The sequence below is a fragment of the Nematolebias whitei genome, chromosome 9 (genome assembly GCF_014905685.2).
Source record: "Nematolebias whitei isolate Nwh7 chromosome 9, NemWhi1, whole genome shotgun sequence".
Taxonomy (NCBI): Eukaryota; Metazoa; Chordata; class Actinopteri; order Cyprinodontiformes; family Rivulidae; genus Nematolebias; species Nematolebias whitei.
The window spans coordinates 20,812,935-20,825,528 of NC_056506.1; the positions used below are offsets into that span (position 1 = coordinate 20,812,935).

Below are 12,594 nucleotides of genomic sequence, written 5' to 3' on the forward strand. Positions count from 1 at the left end.
TGAAAAACTTGAAAGGCTCTTTAAAACAGCCAATGATGATTTGAATGTCAGCTCGTGACACGTTTCACTCTGTACATTTTTGTATGGTTATAAATTCAAATGACTTATCACTATACTTAACAATGTTGGAGCTACTAACTACCTGCTTCTTTTTAGATGTTTTAAATTGACTTCAAGTAGTTACTTTGCTGTTTTACCGAAGCTGGATGTAGTTTTATAACTTGTATAATTTATAACCATACATAAAAGTACAAAGTGAAAGACGTGCTGTTTTTAAAAAATGAAACCGTCAATGTACAATAATTCATGTCTTCATCAAAATGCATCAGTTGCATTCCACTATAATTCAGATTCAGCGATTCTTTATTGTCGTTCACACCCCATGTGGTGGAACAAAATTATGTACATAGGGTCCCAGTTACATCCAACAATAAAATGTAAAAGAAAAACGGTACTAAGATCTAAGATATGAACTAAGAAAAACAGCTAAAAATACACTAAGCACTAATGGCATAAAAACATTACGCCGAACAGCAGCACAACATGAATCTGTGAGCAGATGAGCACAAATGAACACAGCAACATTGAAACAGATCAGCAGCAACATTGAAACAGATCAGCAGAACATGATGTCATTTTTCACAGTGATTATTCTGGTTAGAGATTCATGAGTCTAACATTCTCAGGGTAGAAGCTGTTCCTCAGTCTAGTGGTTCTACACTTAATGTTCCTCAACCTCCTTCCTGAGGGGAGCGGGGCAAAAAGTGTGTGTGCTGGATGAGTGTGGTCCTTCACGATGCAGGTGGCCCTCTTCCTGCATCTAGAGGTGTAGAAAGAGGGCCACCTGCATCATGAAGGACCCCACTCACCCAGCACACACACGTTTTGCCCTGCTCCTCTCAGGAGTAAAAAGTAATAGTAATAACAATTTTTTTCAATAATTTAGACACATTAAACTTTGTGTAGAATTGAAAATATTTGCTGTTCAAGAGATTTGTTAAAAGAAAGAGGTTTGTTTGTACCCAAATATAAGACCACACATCATTAAGTATTCAGAACTAAAGCAATTTTAGTTTTACCACCATTTTATTGTTACTTCAACCAGTCTTTTACAATATAAGGTTTTGATTTTATTGCACTTTATTTTAAGTTAAATTATTATGATTATTTGTTTACATTTGATAATAATAAACCTTTTTTTTTCCTAGTTGGACCCATATATGGGCGAGAACTTTGTCAAACAGGCCTTTATTGCTATGGGAGAATCACCGTTAGGAGTCAAGATCATCACTCACAGGATAACAGGGTAGGAAATACAGAACACCTCAGACCACAAATATGCTCAACAATCTTGTGTTATTTATTACAATAAGTACAGTGTTGTTTCTCAAGCTGTTTCAATATCAACATTATACATAAAATTTGCAACTGATTTAGTAAAAGTAAAATCAGAGTCACCTTGCACAATAATTGAGAAGGGGTTCTCTGCAGGCCAAAAGTGGGCGTTTCTGGCTCATAGGCGTTTGTGGGGGGCAAACACTGATTGGCTAACTGTATCTGCTGCTCTTTAGTTAAGTTACGTCAACTCTTTTTTAAAACTGAAGGTTTCTAAGAACCAGCGTTATATCTACTGTCAAACACAAGAAGATTCTCTTTTGTTCTTGGGTTGTAGGCTGCACCTGACACAGGTTGGCTTGAGTGTGGTCTGGGTACAATGAAATATGAAACATCTGAAGCGAAACCTGCTCCTATTTGTCCAAAAAGTCTGGTCTCAATCAAAGATCATGAGTCCTGTAACGAGATAATGACCCAAAACAAACGCTAAAAACAAAATTTGCTCTTTAGAAGTGCTCTTCTATGAGATCTGATCTATGAAAGGAGCTGAAACATGGAGTAGGACTGACCCTTAAAATGTGAGACAGCTGAGGAAGTTAACCAGTAAACAGAAATACCTGCTCCAGTTGCAGAAATCTTACAGAAACTGACAATCACTCATCTGCAGTGACTGCAGGTTGAACAAGAAAATGTGAAGTTAAAGGAAACATCCTTTGTCCCAAGTCCAGTTTAAGTATCATTAATATTTTTCTTAATTTATGAATTGATTGTAACTATTTTCACATTTTTCAACAACCAAAATGGATTTTGTTTTTTAATGTTATGGCTAAGTATTTAAAAAAAAAAAACATTTAGCCCTCCCCACTACCCAGTTATGTTGCTCTTATTTTGAAATGTAACTGAAAGTTCTGTGTTAAGAGATGCGGAAAAAGAAGTTATGGAGATGCCGCCAATGTTGAACCTGAGACGCCGCCAATGTTGAACCTGAGATGCCGCCAATGTTGAACCTGAGACGCCGCTAATGTCGAACCGGTTAACACCATAGACATAATATGCCTGTGGTTAACACAAACGGCTTTTATCGTTCAGCCTTTTTTCTATCGTCCAATCAGATGTGGCTGGCCAGACACGCCCATTTTTCTATCGTCCAATCAGATGTGGCCGGTCAGATACGCCCATCTTTTAATTGTCCAATCAGATGTGGCTGGCCAGACACGCCCATTTTCCTATAGTCCAATCAGATGTGGCCGGCCGGATACGCCCATTTTTCTATCATCCAATCAGATGTGGCCACCCAGATACACCTTCCGAATTTGCCTGCAGCGATACCTACTTGCAATAATTGCTGGACAGGGGCACCGGCGACCCCTGTGACCCAAAATGGAAGAAGCGGGTAAAAGATAATGGATGGATGGATGGAAAATCAGAGTCAGTCAGAGAGATTTATTTGTCATTCACATCTCATGCGGTACATGTGTTGGAACGAGATTATGTATGCAGAGTCCCAGTTACATCCAACAATAAAATGTAAAAAAAAACAGTAGTAAGATCTAAGATATGATGTGATAACAGAACGTGTGGCCCATGTCTTTCTGTTAATCTGAGATGAGCTCCTATTCAGAAAACTCCTTGATGACACTTATTTCTTTTAAACTTTGTATTAAATGAAAATAGGTTCAAAGTGATCAACAAATCTGTATTTTAATGTTTTGTTGCATTTTAAAACTCTCCACAGCCTTCTGAAAATGAAAACTGAAACAAACAATTGTAGTTCTATTTCATCCCTCCTGACCGCCAGAGGGCGGTGCTGAAAGCACTGAATGTTCCCTTCGCGCTTGCGCTGTTCGAGTAATAATACCAACAGAGTCACAGGTGTGACACGGATGACCAATCAGTGGCTATATAGCCTGACGTCATCCGCAGCTCTGCTCCTTTTTTTCTTCTGGCGTGTGGTTCAATCCAGGGCTTTTTTCACCAACCTCATAAACGGTTGGACCGAGCTAGTGGTACTAGCCTCCCTACGTTCAGGCCTTGTTTTCTATTTTTAAGGGCTAGCATTGCGCACCCTCTTCCAATCATTTTCACCAACCTCGTACATGGTTGGACTGAGCTGGCATTACTAGCCTCTCTTGAGTTTTTGGCCTTATTTTCTATTGGTGAAGGCTAGTGTTGCGCACCCTCTCCCAATCATTCTCACCAACCTTGTACATGGTTGAACTGAGCTGGCATTACTAGCCGCTCTGAGTTTTGGCCTTGTTTTCTATTGGTGAGGGCTAGCGTTGCGCACCCTCTCCTAATCGTTTTCACCAAATTCATAAACAGTTGGACCGAGCTAGCGGTACTAGCCTCCCTATGTTCTGGCCTTGTTTCTATTGGTAAGGGCTAGCGTTGCTCACCCTCTTCCAATCATTCTCACCAACCTCGTACACGGTTGGACTGAGCTGGCATTAGCCGCTCTGAGTTTTGGCCCTGTTTTCTGTTGGTGAAGGCTAGCGTTCGTGCACCCTCTCCCAACCATTTTCACCAACCTTGTAAACGGTTGGACTGAGCTAGTGGTACTAGCCTCTCTTGAGTTCTGGCCTCGTTTTCTATTGGTGAAGGCTAGCGTTCACGCACCCCCTCCCAATCATTTTCACCAACCTCATGAACGGTTGAACTTAGCTAGAGGTGTTGGCCTCTCTGAGTTCTGGCCTTGTTTTAATTGGTGAAGGCAAGTGTTTACGCTCTCTCTCCCAATCATTGTCAGTAACCTCATACACGGTTGGACCAAGCTAGCGATTACAGCCTCCTTAAGTTTTGGCCTGGTTTTTATTGGTGAAGGCATGTGTTCGCGCCCCCTCTCCCAATCTCTTTCTCCAACATCATAAGTGGTTGGACAGGGCTAGTGGTGCTAGCCTCTCTGAGTTCTAGCCTTGTTTTAATTGATGAAGGCAAACGTTCGCGCCCCCTCTACCAATTTTCTGCCTATCCTTTTGTCCTTGTTTTCGTCTTGTATCTTGGACATAGTTGGCAGTGCCAGCCCCTTTGCACAGTTGTGTTTTTTTAATTAAGTGGAGGCCCTGTCAGAGAACCCCTGCATGAACTGCAGCTTCATGCCTCGTGCTGCGAGAGTGGCTCGGCTGGCCCAGTTTCACCCCGAGCTCAGCAGTGACCTCCCACCTTCTGGGCAGGAGGCTCTACCTAGGCGCCTGAAGCGCAAGACTGAGGCCACAGTCTCTGTGGCCCCTCCTAGAAAGAAGCGAGCCAAGTCTGATCAGGGTCTCTCCACAAGGGTGGAGCAGCTGTCCACAGGCGGAGATGAAGTCCCTTTTTCAGGCACGCCAGCTGGGGGCTGAGCCAGTGGCAGCGGCCAGACTCTCCTCCTCACCCATGCCCAAGTTGGCTGTGGGGGAAGAAGTGCTATCCTTGGCTGCCTCTGCCTCTCCCCTTTTTAAGTGAGGAGGAACAGCCATCTCAAGTCTCAGAGACTGGTTCATTTTCTTCGTCTCGGAGCGCAGCTAGTGGGTCAGGTGACGACTCAATGCAGGACGTCATGCGTATGGCCCTGAGACAACTGTAGCTGGACGTCCCACAACCAGAGAAGTCCACTCCTGGAAGTGCCTTCTTCAGGTGCAGACAGCCCCCTCCTTCCTTTTCTGTCCCTCCATTGGAGGAGTACCTGAGGGAGTTGCATGGTTGCTGGCGGGACCCATAGGTCTTTGTGTACCTCTCCGCGGATGGCGGAGTGTTGGTGGCTATGCATAAGCCAGCTGCAGCGGGCTTGGAATGCATGTCGGTTTTCGAACCTGCTGTTGCATCACTCATCATGTCACCAGAGGAAGCTCTGCACAGTGCTGTTTGGTGCTTGTCCAGGCACAACAGACAAGGCAGCAGTTTTCAGGCCTTAGCAGGGTGATGCCCCCTCCACATCCAAGGCAACTGTCAGCTGATTCCAGCATTCGGCCGCCGCCTCGGGGTCACGATCGGCCGAGTGGTTTGTTACCCTCGTGCGGTTCAGCAGAGACCTGACAGGAGCTTTCATGAGTCAGGCCATCAACCAGCTGGGCAGGTTGGATCGGGGACTCTGGCCACCCCACCCCATGCCCTCAGGAGCCGTGGAGGGAGATGCTGATGCCACCGGGCCGACCGTCGGATACTTCTCCCACCAGCAGCTCAGTTACTGGGCGGTTCATGCCGTGGACCCATGGGTGGTTGCCACTCTGACCCATGGTTACCGACTACAGTCCTGACGGCAGCCTCACATCTCACGCCGGGTCAAATTGACTATAATTGCCGACTCGGTGTAAGCTCAAGCACTAGACCAGGAGTTTTTCACCCTCCTGGCTAAGGGTGCAATTGAGGTAGTGGACCCTTTGTAACAACCCAGAGGCTATTACTCGACTTACTTCCTCATGCAAAGAGGACGGCGGGTTTTGTCCTATTTTAGTTCTCAGGAGACTCAACAAGTACCTAAGGGTGCTGCCCTCCCACATGCTCATGACAGCAGAGGTCCTTCAAGCTGTCACGAGAATGGTTCACATCTATATACCTGAAAGATGCTTATTCTCATGTGCCTATTATAGCAGAACATCGCCGCTTTCTCAGGTTTGCCTATCGGGGTCATCACTGGCAGTTCCGGGTACTCCCATTCAGGTTCTCTCTTTCCCCGAGGGTGTTCACTCGGTGCGTGAAGGCAGCCCTTTCTCCTCTGCAGGCCTACGGAGTGAAGGTTCTGCTATACTAAATGATTGGTTTCTCTGTGCCCTGTCTTGGGTCTGTGCCTTTCGTGACATGAATCGCCTGCTTGCTCATGTGTCCCAGTTGGGCCTTAATGTCAACCTGGATAAGAGCTGCCTGATCCCTTCCCAGACGATCACCTTTCTTGGGTGGCTCTGGATTCACCCTCCATGAGAGCTTGCCCATCTGCTCAAAGGGTGGGCGGCATACTCCAGTTGGTCAGTCGGTTCAGGCTTGGCAGGCAGCTCCCCTACGTTGCCTTCCAGCAGCTACTAGGCAACTGACGTCAGTCACTCGGATGGTACCCTTAGGCCCGCTGTCACTTTGCCCCGTGCAGAGATGGCTCAACAGGTTCGCCTGGATGCCAGGCTATACAGGTATCACAAGCTCACAGTGACATGGTCATGTCTTCATGCCCTGACTTCATGGAGGGACAAAGATTACTTGTCCAGGGGTGTCCCCATGGGAGTGGTAGTGTGTCGCAGGGAAGCAGTCACGATGGATGCCAGCTCTATAGGATGGGGCACTGTGTGACAACGCAGAGCAGTTCAGGACCACTGGCGTCAAAGGACCGTTCCAACCATTGCTGGAGCTGCGTGCATTGCATTTGGCACTCGGGTACTTCCTGCCCCACCTGGAAGGGGGGATGTTCTCATTTGGTCAGACAACACCTCTGTTGTCTATCACATCAACCACCAGGGGGGCACCAGGTCAGCACAACTTCTAATAGTGTCCAGAGAGCCCTTGGAATGGGCCTCTCCTCGCCTGTCCACCCTGTGGGCGGCATACTTACCAGGGCGACACAGTTAGGCCGCAGACTTTCTCTCCCGCCAGGGGTCTGCTCTGGGAGAGTGGTCCCTCCACAGCGACATAGTTCAATCAACCTTTATTTATACAGGTAAATCCCATTGTGCTGATGATCTGGGAACGTTTTGGTCAGGCAGAGGTAGACCTGTTTGCGACAGAGGAGTCGACTCAGTGTCCACTATGATACTCCCCTACTGGGGTTTCGGGTGCGCTGGGCCAGGACGCATTGGCCCATCCTTGGCCAAGGGTCCTCCTATATGGCTTTCCACTCCTTTCTCTAATTTGGTCGACCCTTCAGGGAGTCTTTGAGTAGGGCCACAGGATGCTGTTGGTGGGTCCGTATTGGCCAGCATGACCATGGTTCCCACTGCTATGGAGTTTATGTCAAGGCGTCCCATGGTGTCTTCCGACCAGGAGGGACTTGCTGTCTCAGTTGGGGGGACTGATATGGCACCCCAATCTTCAACATCTTCGGTTGTGGGTGTGGCCACTGCAAGGCTAGGACAGCAGCTGACTAGAGTTTCAAGCCCCGTCAGATGCACCATCCTGGGCGCCAAGGCACCCTCTACTCGTCAGTGGTAAGAAAACAGGTGGCGTCTGTTTTCCCAATGGTGTTCTGATCACAATGAAGATCCAGTCTCCTGTACAGTACCCACCATTCTGGAGTTTCTCCAGTCTCTCCTTGGTAAGGGTCGCTCTCCTTCAACTCTTAGAGTTTATGTAGCGGCAATATCATCTAATCACGCCAGCATCAATGGTCGTACGGTGGGGAGCCATGAACTAGTCTCTCTTTTCTATATGGTACCCTTAGGTTGCACCCGCCGACAGCTCCACAAGCACCAGGTTGGGATCTGCCCTTGGTTCTCGAAGCTCTCTGCCACCCTCCGTCAAATCTCTGGCGCAGGCGGACCTCAAGTGGTTTTCGTGTAGACGACCTTTTTGTTGGCTATGGCCTCAGCAAGAGGGTCTGTGAGCTACATGCTCTCTCTCAGCTCCTCATGTCTGAGATGGGGCCCTGCGGGCTCTGACGTTACCTTGTGGCCAAACACTGTATTTGTACCAAGGGTGTTATCTCACTCTAACTGTAACCAACTGTTGAGGTTGGCACGTTTTCAGCCTATACCTGGCAAGGGTTCTGGATTATTGTGCCTAGTGAGAGCACTGGAGGCATGTGTTGCAGTTCCTGCCGTTATATGATGTTCAGACCAGCTGTCTATGTGTTACAGAGGCCCTACGTTAGGCTATCCTTTTTCTAAACAGCACCTCTCCCTTTGCATCGTGGATGTCATCTGCCATGCCTATGCCGCAGGGCATGGCCTCCTGCCGGTCGGCCCCCTGCCTGTCGGCGTGAAGGCGCATTCTACCAGGAGCATGTTTGCTTCCTGGGCTGCCCTTAGAGGGGTTCCAATGGAAGCAATATGTGCTGCCGTATCATGGGCTTCCCCAAGCACGTCACCAGATTTTACAGAGTGAACGTGGCCACCCCTCATCCCCTGGGCCAGGGTCTTCTGCAAGGGTCCTCTGGGCCTCCTCAGTGAGGTGTGTGCTCAGGATTCCTTGTGACATCGTTGGTATTAGTCATTTAGTGCTTTCAGCACTGCCCTCTAGCGGTCAGGAGGGATGAAATAGAATGAAAGTTACGTATGTAACTACGGTTCTATGAATCCTGGATGACCGCTAGAGCTTCTCTGTCACTCAGAATCCTTGCATTCCGCGAGAAGATTCTGTACGAGCAGAGCTGTGGATGACGTCAGGCTATATAGCCTTGTCTGTGTCACACCTGTGACTCCGTTGGTATTATTACTCAAACAGCGCATGCGCAAAGGGAACATTCAGTGCTTTCAGCACCACCGTCTGGCGGTCATCCGGGATTCATAAAACCGTAGTTACATACGTAACTTTCCTTTTTTCTTTCAGTTTAACTTCAGAGTTATTGTTAGATGGTATAGAGGCAGGGCAGCCGGCTTGGGACCCGAAAGTCCCAGGTTCGATCCCCAGTCACTGCACATCACGTGGCGTCTCTGGGCAGCACGCCTCATCCCCAAAATGCCTCCCAGGCGCTTTCAATAGCTGCCCACTGCACCACCTGGTGGTGGATGGGTTAAATGCAGAGACTAATTTCGCCATTGTATGGAAACATACAGTGCTGACATTGTGATGACATTATTATTATTATTATTATTAAATTTGACACAGTGGGTTGTGTGTTAACCAGTAATCATTAAGTAGGTGGTGACTGACCAGCCACGGTGATGCAGCATTCCTAATTTTGTGCACCTTGTGAAAAAAAGAAAGTCTAATAATTGCTGCCCTGATTATTCCTTTATGTGTGGAGTTGCTGTGAATTATTCACTTTAGCAGCTGCAGGTGGCCCTCACTGTCTGTCTTGTTGTTTTGTGCAGTTGTTCTGCAGGATACTGTTTTGTGGAGCTGGCAGATGAAGCAAGTGTCGACCGCTGTGTACAAAGACTCAACGGGAAGTTGGTTCCAGGATTAAACCCGGTAGGTTAGCTAGAATACTTTCAGAATTTAATTTTTTTTTTAACCTTATATCAGAAATCAATGTTACCGAACAATTGTCACTTTTAATGCTGCCTTCTTGTTAATCTAAGACCATCAAATTGTATTTTATTTTGTTGATTTAACTGTGAATAGTGGAGCTCAACTAGCATTAGCCATGCTTTACTGTAACACAAAGCACTTACATTGGGCACTTTTTAAAGTCATTAATTCCAGCAAAAGTCCAGAATGAATTCTTGTTAGCAATCTTCAAAATACTCTGTTTAAATTTAAGTGACAGCAGCTTTACATCAAGGCCTTCCAATATAAAGCATCAAATTTGAGGGTGCTTGATGCTCTGTTTGAAATGCAGAGCTCTGTGGGCTGGCTATGCTACTGGGCTCCCCTTTTCACCAGTCTGTATCTGCTGCTGAAAGTGGCGAGGAAGCTGCTTGTACATGAATGCACTTTGTTTGAAGCTGGTCAAAAGAGTCTCTGGTAGGAACTAACTGAGGAAGGGGCTAAAGGCTGGTCTGAGTGGTGGAGGTATGTAAACCCAAATAACAAAAATAACTCCTTTTTCTATTTTCAGCATTATCAGTGCTATACTACACATCTTTGAACTTTGAAGGTTGCTTAATGTGAGCTTCTCTCTCTGTGCAGCCCCGGAAGTTTAAGCTAAATTTTGCCACCTTTGATGGGAAACGACCAGAGGCAGGGTAAGAATTAATTTATGTTCAGACTTTATTATTGCACAAGTCTAACTCAAGAAATGCTACAGTATTTTTTTCTTTGAGAAAAAACAGGCTTTACTAAATTATCCCAGATTACAGAGTGCAGGTGGATGGGAACATAACAGAACAGTTTTATCAAGTTTGTATAGAAAAAAATTGTTCCATTGAATGAAATAAAGGATTTGCACTCCAGATGATAAGTTGCAGAGTGGAGCTCTGGTTTTATCTCACTTGGCTGCAACTGATGGTGACAAGTTGTTGAACAGCATTCATGAGGGAGTCTTTAAAGCAGATGTCAATAATAGGCGGACCTCGGTCCGGATCCGGACCTAAATGATGTCTCATGTGGATCTGAGCCTAATACCAAAACAGAAATGACCACTTAAAATCTTGAGCGTTTTTCTCTTGTGCAAAATTCAGTTTCCCTGTGAAAATCTGTTTCCCCTGTGTCGGGAGCACGCACTGCTGCCAGAGACGACCCACCCCACACTGTTCCGGCACCAGTCAGTTTACAAATTAAGTCCCGACTGATCAGATTCATTGGTTTCATGGATAAATATAACTGTCATCAGCATAACAAAGAAAATTTATCCCATGCTGTTTAATATCTTTATGTTATGAAATCATATATAAAGTAAAGAGTATTCGTCCAAGCACTGAACCCTGAGGAACTCCATGACTAACTTTGGTGTATGAGGAAGATTTATTATGTACATTTACAAACTGGAATCTATCAGATAAATATGGTTTAAACCATTTAAGAGCTGTTCCTGTAATCCCAATATCATATTCAAGTCTCTGTAGTAGAATATTGTGATCAGTGGTATCAAATGCAGCACTGAGGTCTAACAGGACCAGTGTAGACACAAATCCGTTGTCTGAGGCCAGGGGCTCCCTCCACTTGGCATTATCTGTCACTCGGTACCACCTTGGACAAGGAAACAAAAAAAAAACTACCTCTCTATTTCTACACAGTGCAAGTCACTTCAACACTTGCTCTTGCCGAGGTCGGACGCTTTTCCCCTCTTCTCCCTCTCTGCTTTGCTGTTTGTCTGTCTGTGAAACTGCTTCTGAGCCTCTCTTGCATATCTTCTGAACCATAATTATGGACTTGATTTGATCAGTTGGTCCCTCAACACAATTGATAACATTTCTTCGAAGAGAAGATAGGCTTTAGGAGAGCAGATTTGCCCTGTTGGCACGCACACAGCTGGATATCTCATCGACTTGAAGACTTGATTGTGTGTCTATCTCTACTGCCATTTGTGGATTTTAAGGATGCGTATTTAATTCTATTTATGGTAACTGGTTCCTGCTTTTTGGATTCGGCTGGTTGCTGGTTTTATCTACAATCAAAGAAGTCATCAGCAACAAATTGGGACCCGATCATGCTGCTTGCCTTTATGATGGCTTGGTTTGTGCCTCGAGTACCCATACTCAAATGTTTTGGGCAGAATGGATCAGATCTCGGGGATTTTACTCAGGCACGTTCCATTGGCTTGGCCATGTAATTTGGACATTTCGGAACCGAGTGGACCAACACAGTCTCAAGGTAGATGTCATTAAGTCTGCCTGTTTCCAAAACAACTGTCTGAATTTGGCTTCCCTGGCTGGCCTTGAAGGCCACCTTATCTGAATTCACCTGAAGAACATATGATCTGACCCCCCCATGGAATTTCCAACTGATCAACAAAGATAAAACCAGCTGAATAAACATTGTGTCATCATTTCAGGACTCTTGAATTCCCATAGGCATTGTCCTTGGCTATTCCCCGACATCCCTCGAGAATGTTTACGGATCTCACCAGACGAAACTGGCTGATTATTCCATCCATATCAGAACTCTTACAGTGCCCTTGAGAGCGTCCATGGACATTGCTCACCGCTCTCGTCATCTCCCCCCTCTGTGGAATGTCTACGTCATTATGTGCTTGTTTGTGTGAGGTGTTTTTTAATATTAGAATTTTTCTTCTCAGCCAAGAAAAAATAATCTGATAGGAATTTTTTCGCCTCCTTTTCCTACTTGTGTCCAGTTTCACTACTTTTTGTATGTCTAAACAGATCTCACTTGTAAATGAGTCTTTGAGGTTCTATGTGACTTATCTGTCTATATGAAGGTTGAATGAATGAATGAAAGTCCTATCCACGAGGATATCTTGAACCAAAAACATGGTTTACTTGTATCCTGATGCATGCTCAATAATCCAGGTAGAAAAATCCAAGAAAGTTCAATCTGGTCCTCTGGACATTCAAAAAAAACAAAAAACAAAACAAAGCAAAAAAAAAAAATGTAGAAACGTTTCGTCTCTCATCCAAGAGACTTCCTCAGTCTGAGCTGCTGTTTTCAGCTCAGTCTCTTAAATAGCACCTTCTAAGACAACATTTTACTGACCACATCAACTCTGGATAAATACATCAAGTTCACACGAGAAGATGTAAAAAATGACAAGTTGGCTTTCTTGGACTGTGAGGTCTCAGTCTCTGATAGAGGACTTTTGCAAAC

General features: G+C 45.6%; 1 protein-coding gene across 1 annotated transcript in view; it reads left to right on the plus strand.

Annotated features, from left to right (window-relative positions):
• Window positions 1–12,594, plus strand: part of LOC119414918 (tRNA selenocysteine 1-associated protein 1-like) — a 16,741-nt gene that overhangs the window by 1,242 nt on the left and 2,905 nt on the right. The window contains exons 2-4 of the mRNA XM_037682037.1: window positions 1,209–1,306; window positions 9,261–9,360; window positions 10,021–10,071. Coding sequence (XP_037537965.1) covers window positions 1,209–1,306; window positions 9,261–9,360; window positions 10,021–10,071 — 249 coding nt within the window. The remainder of the gene's footprint in view (window positions 1–1,208; window positions 1,307–9,260; window positions 9,361–10,020; window positions 10,072–12,594) is intronic.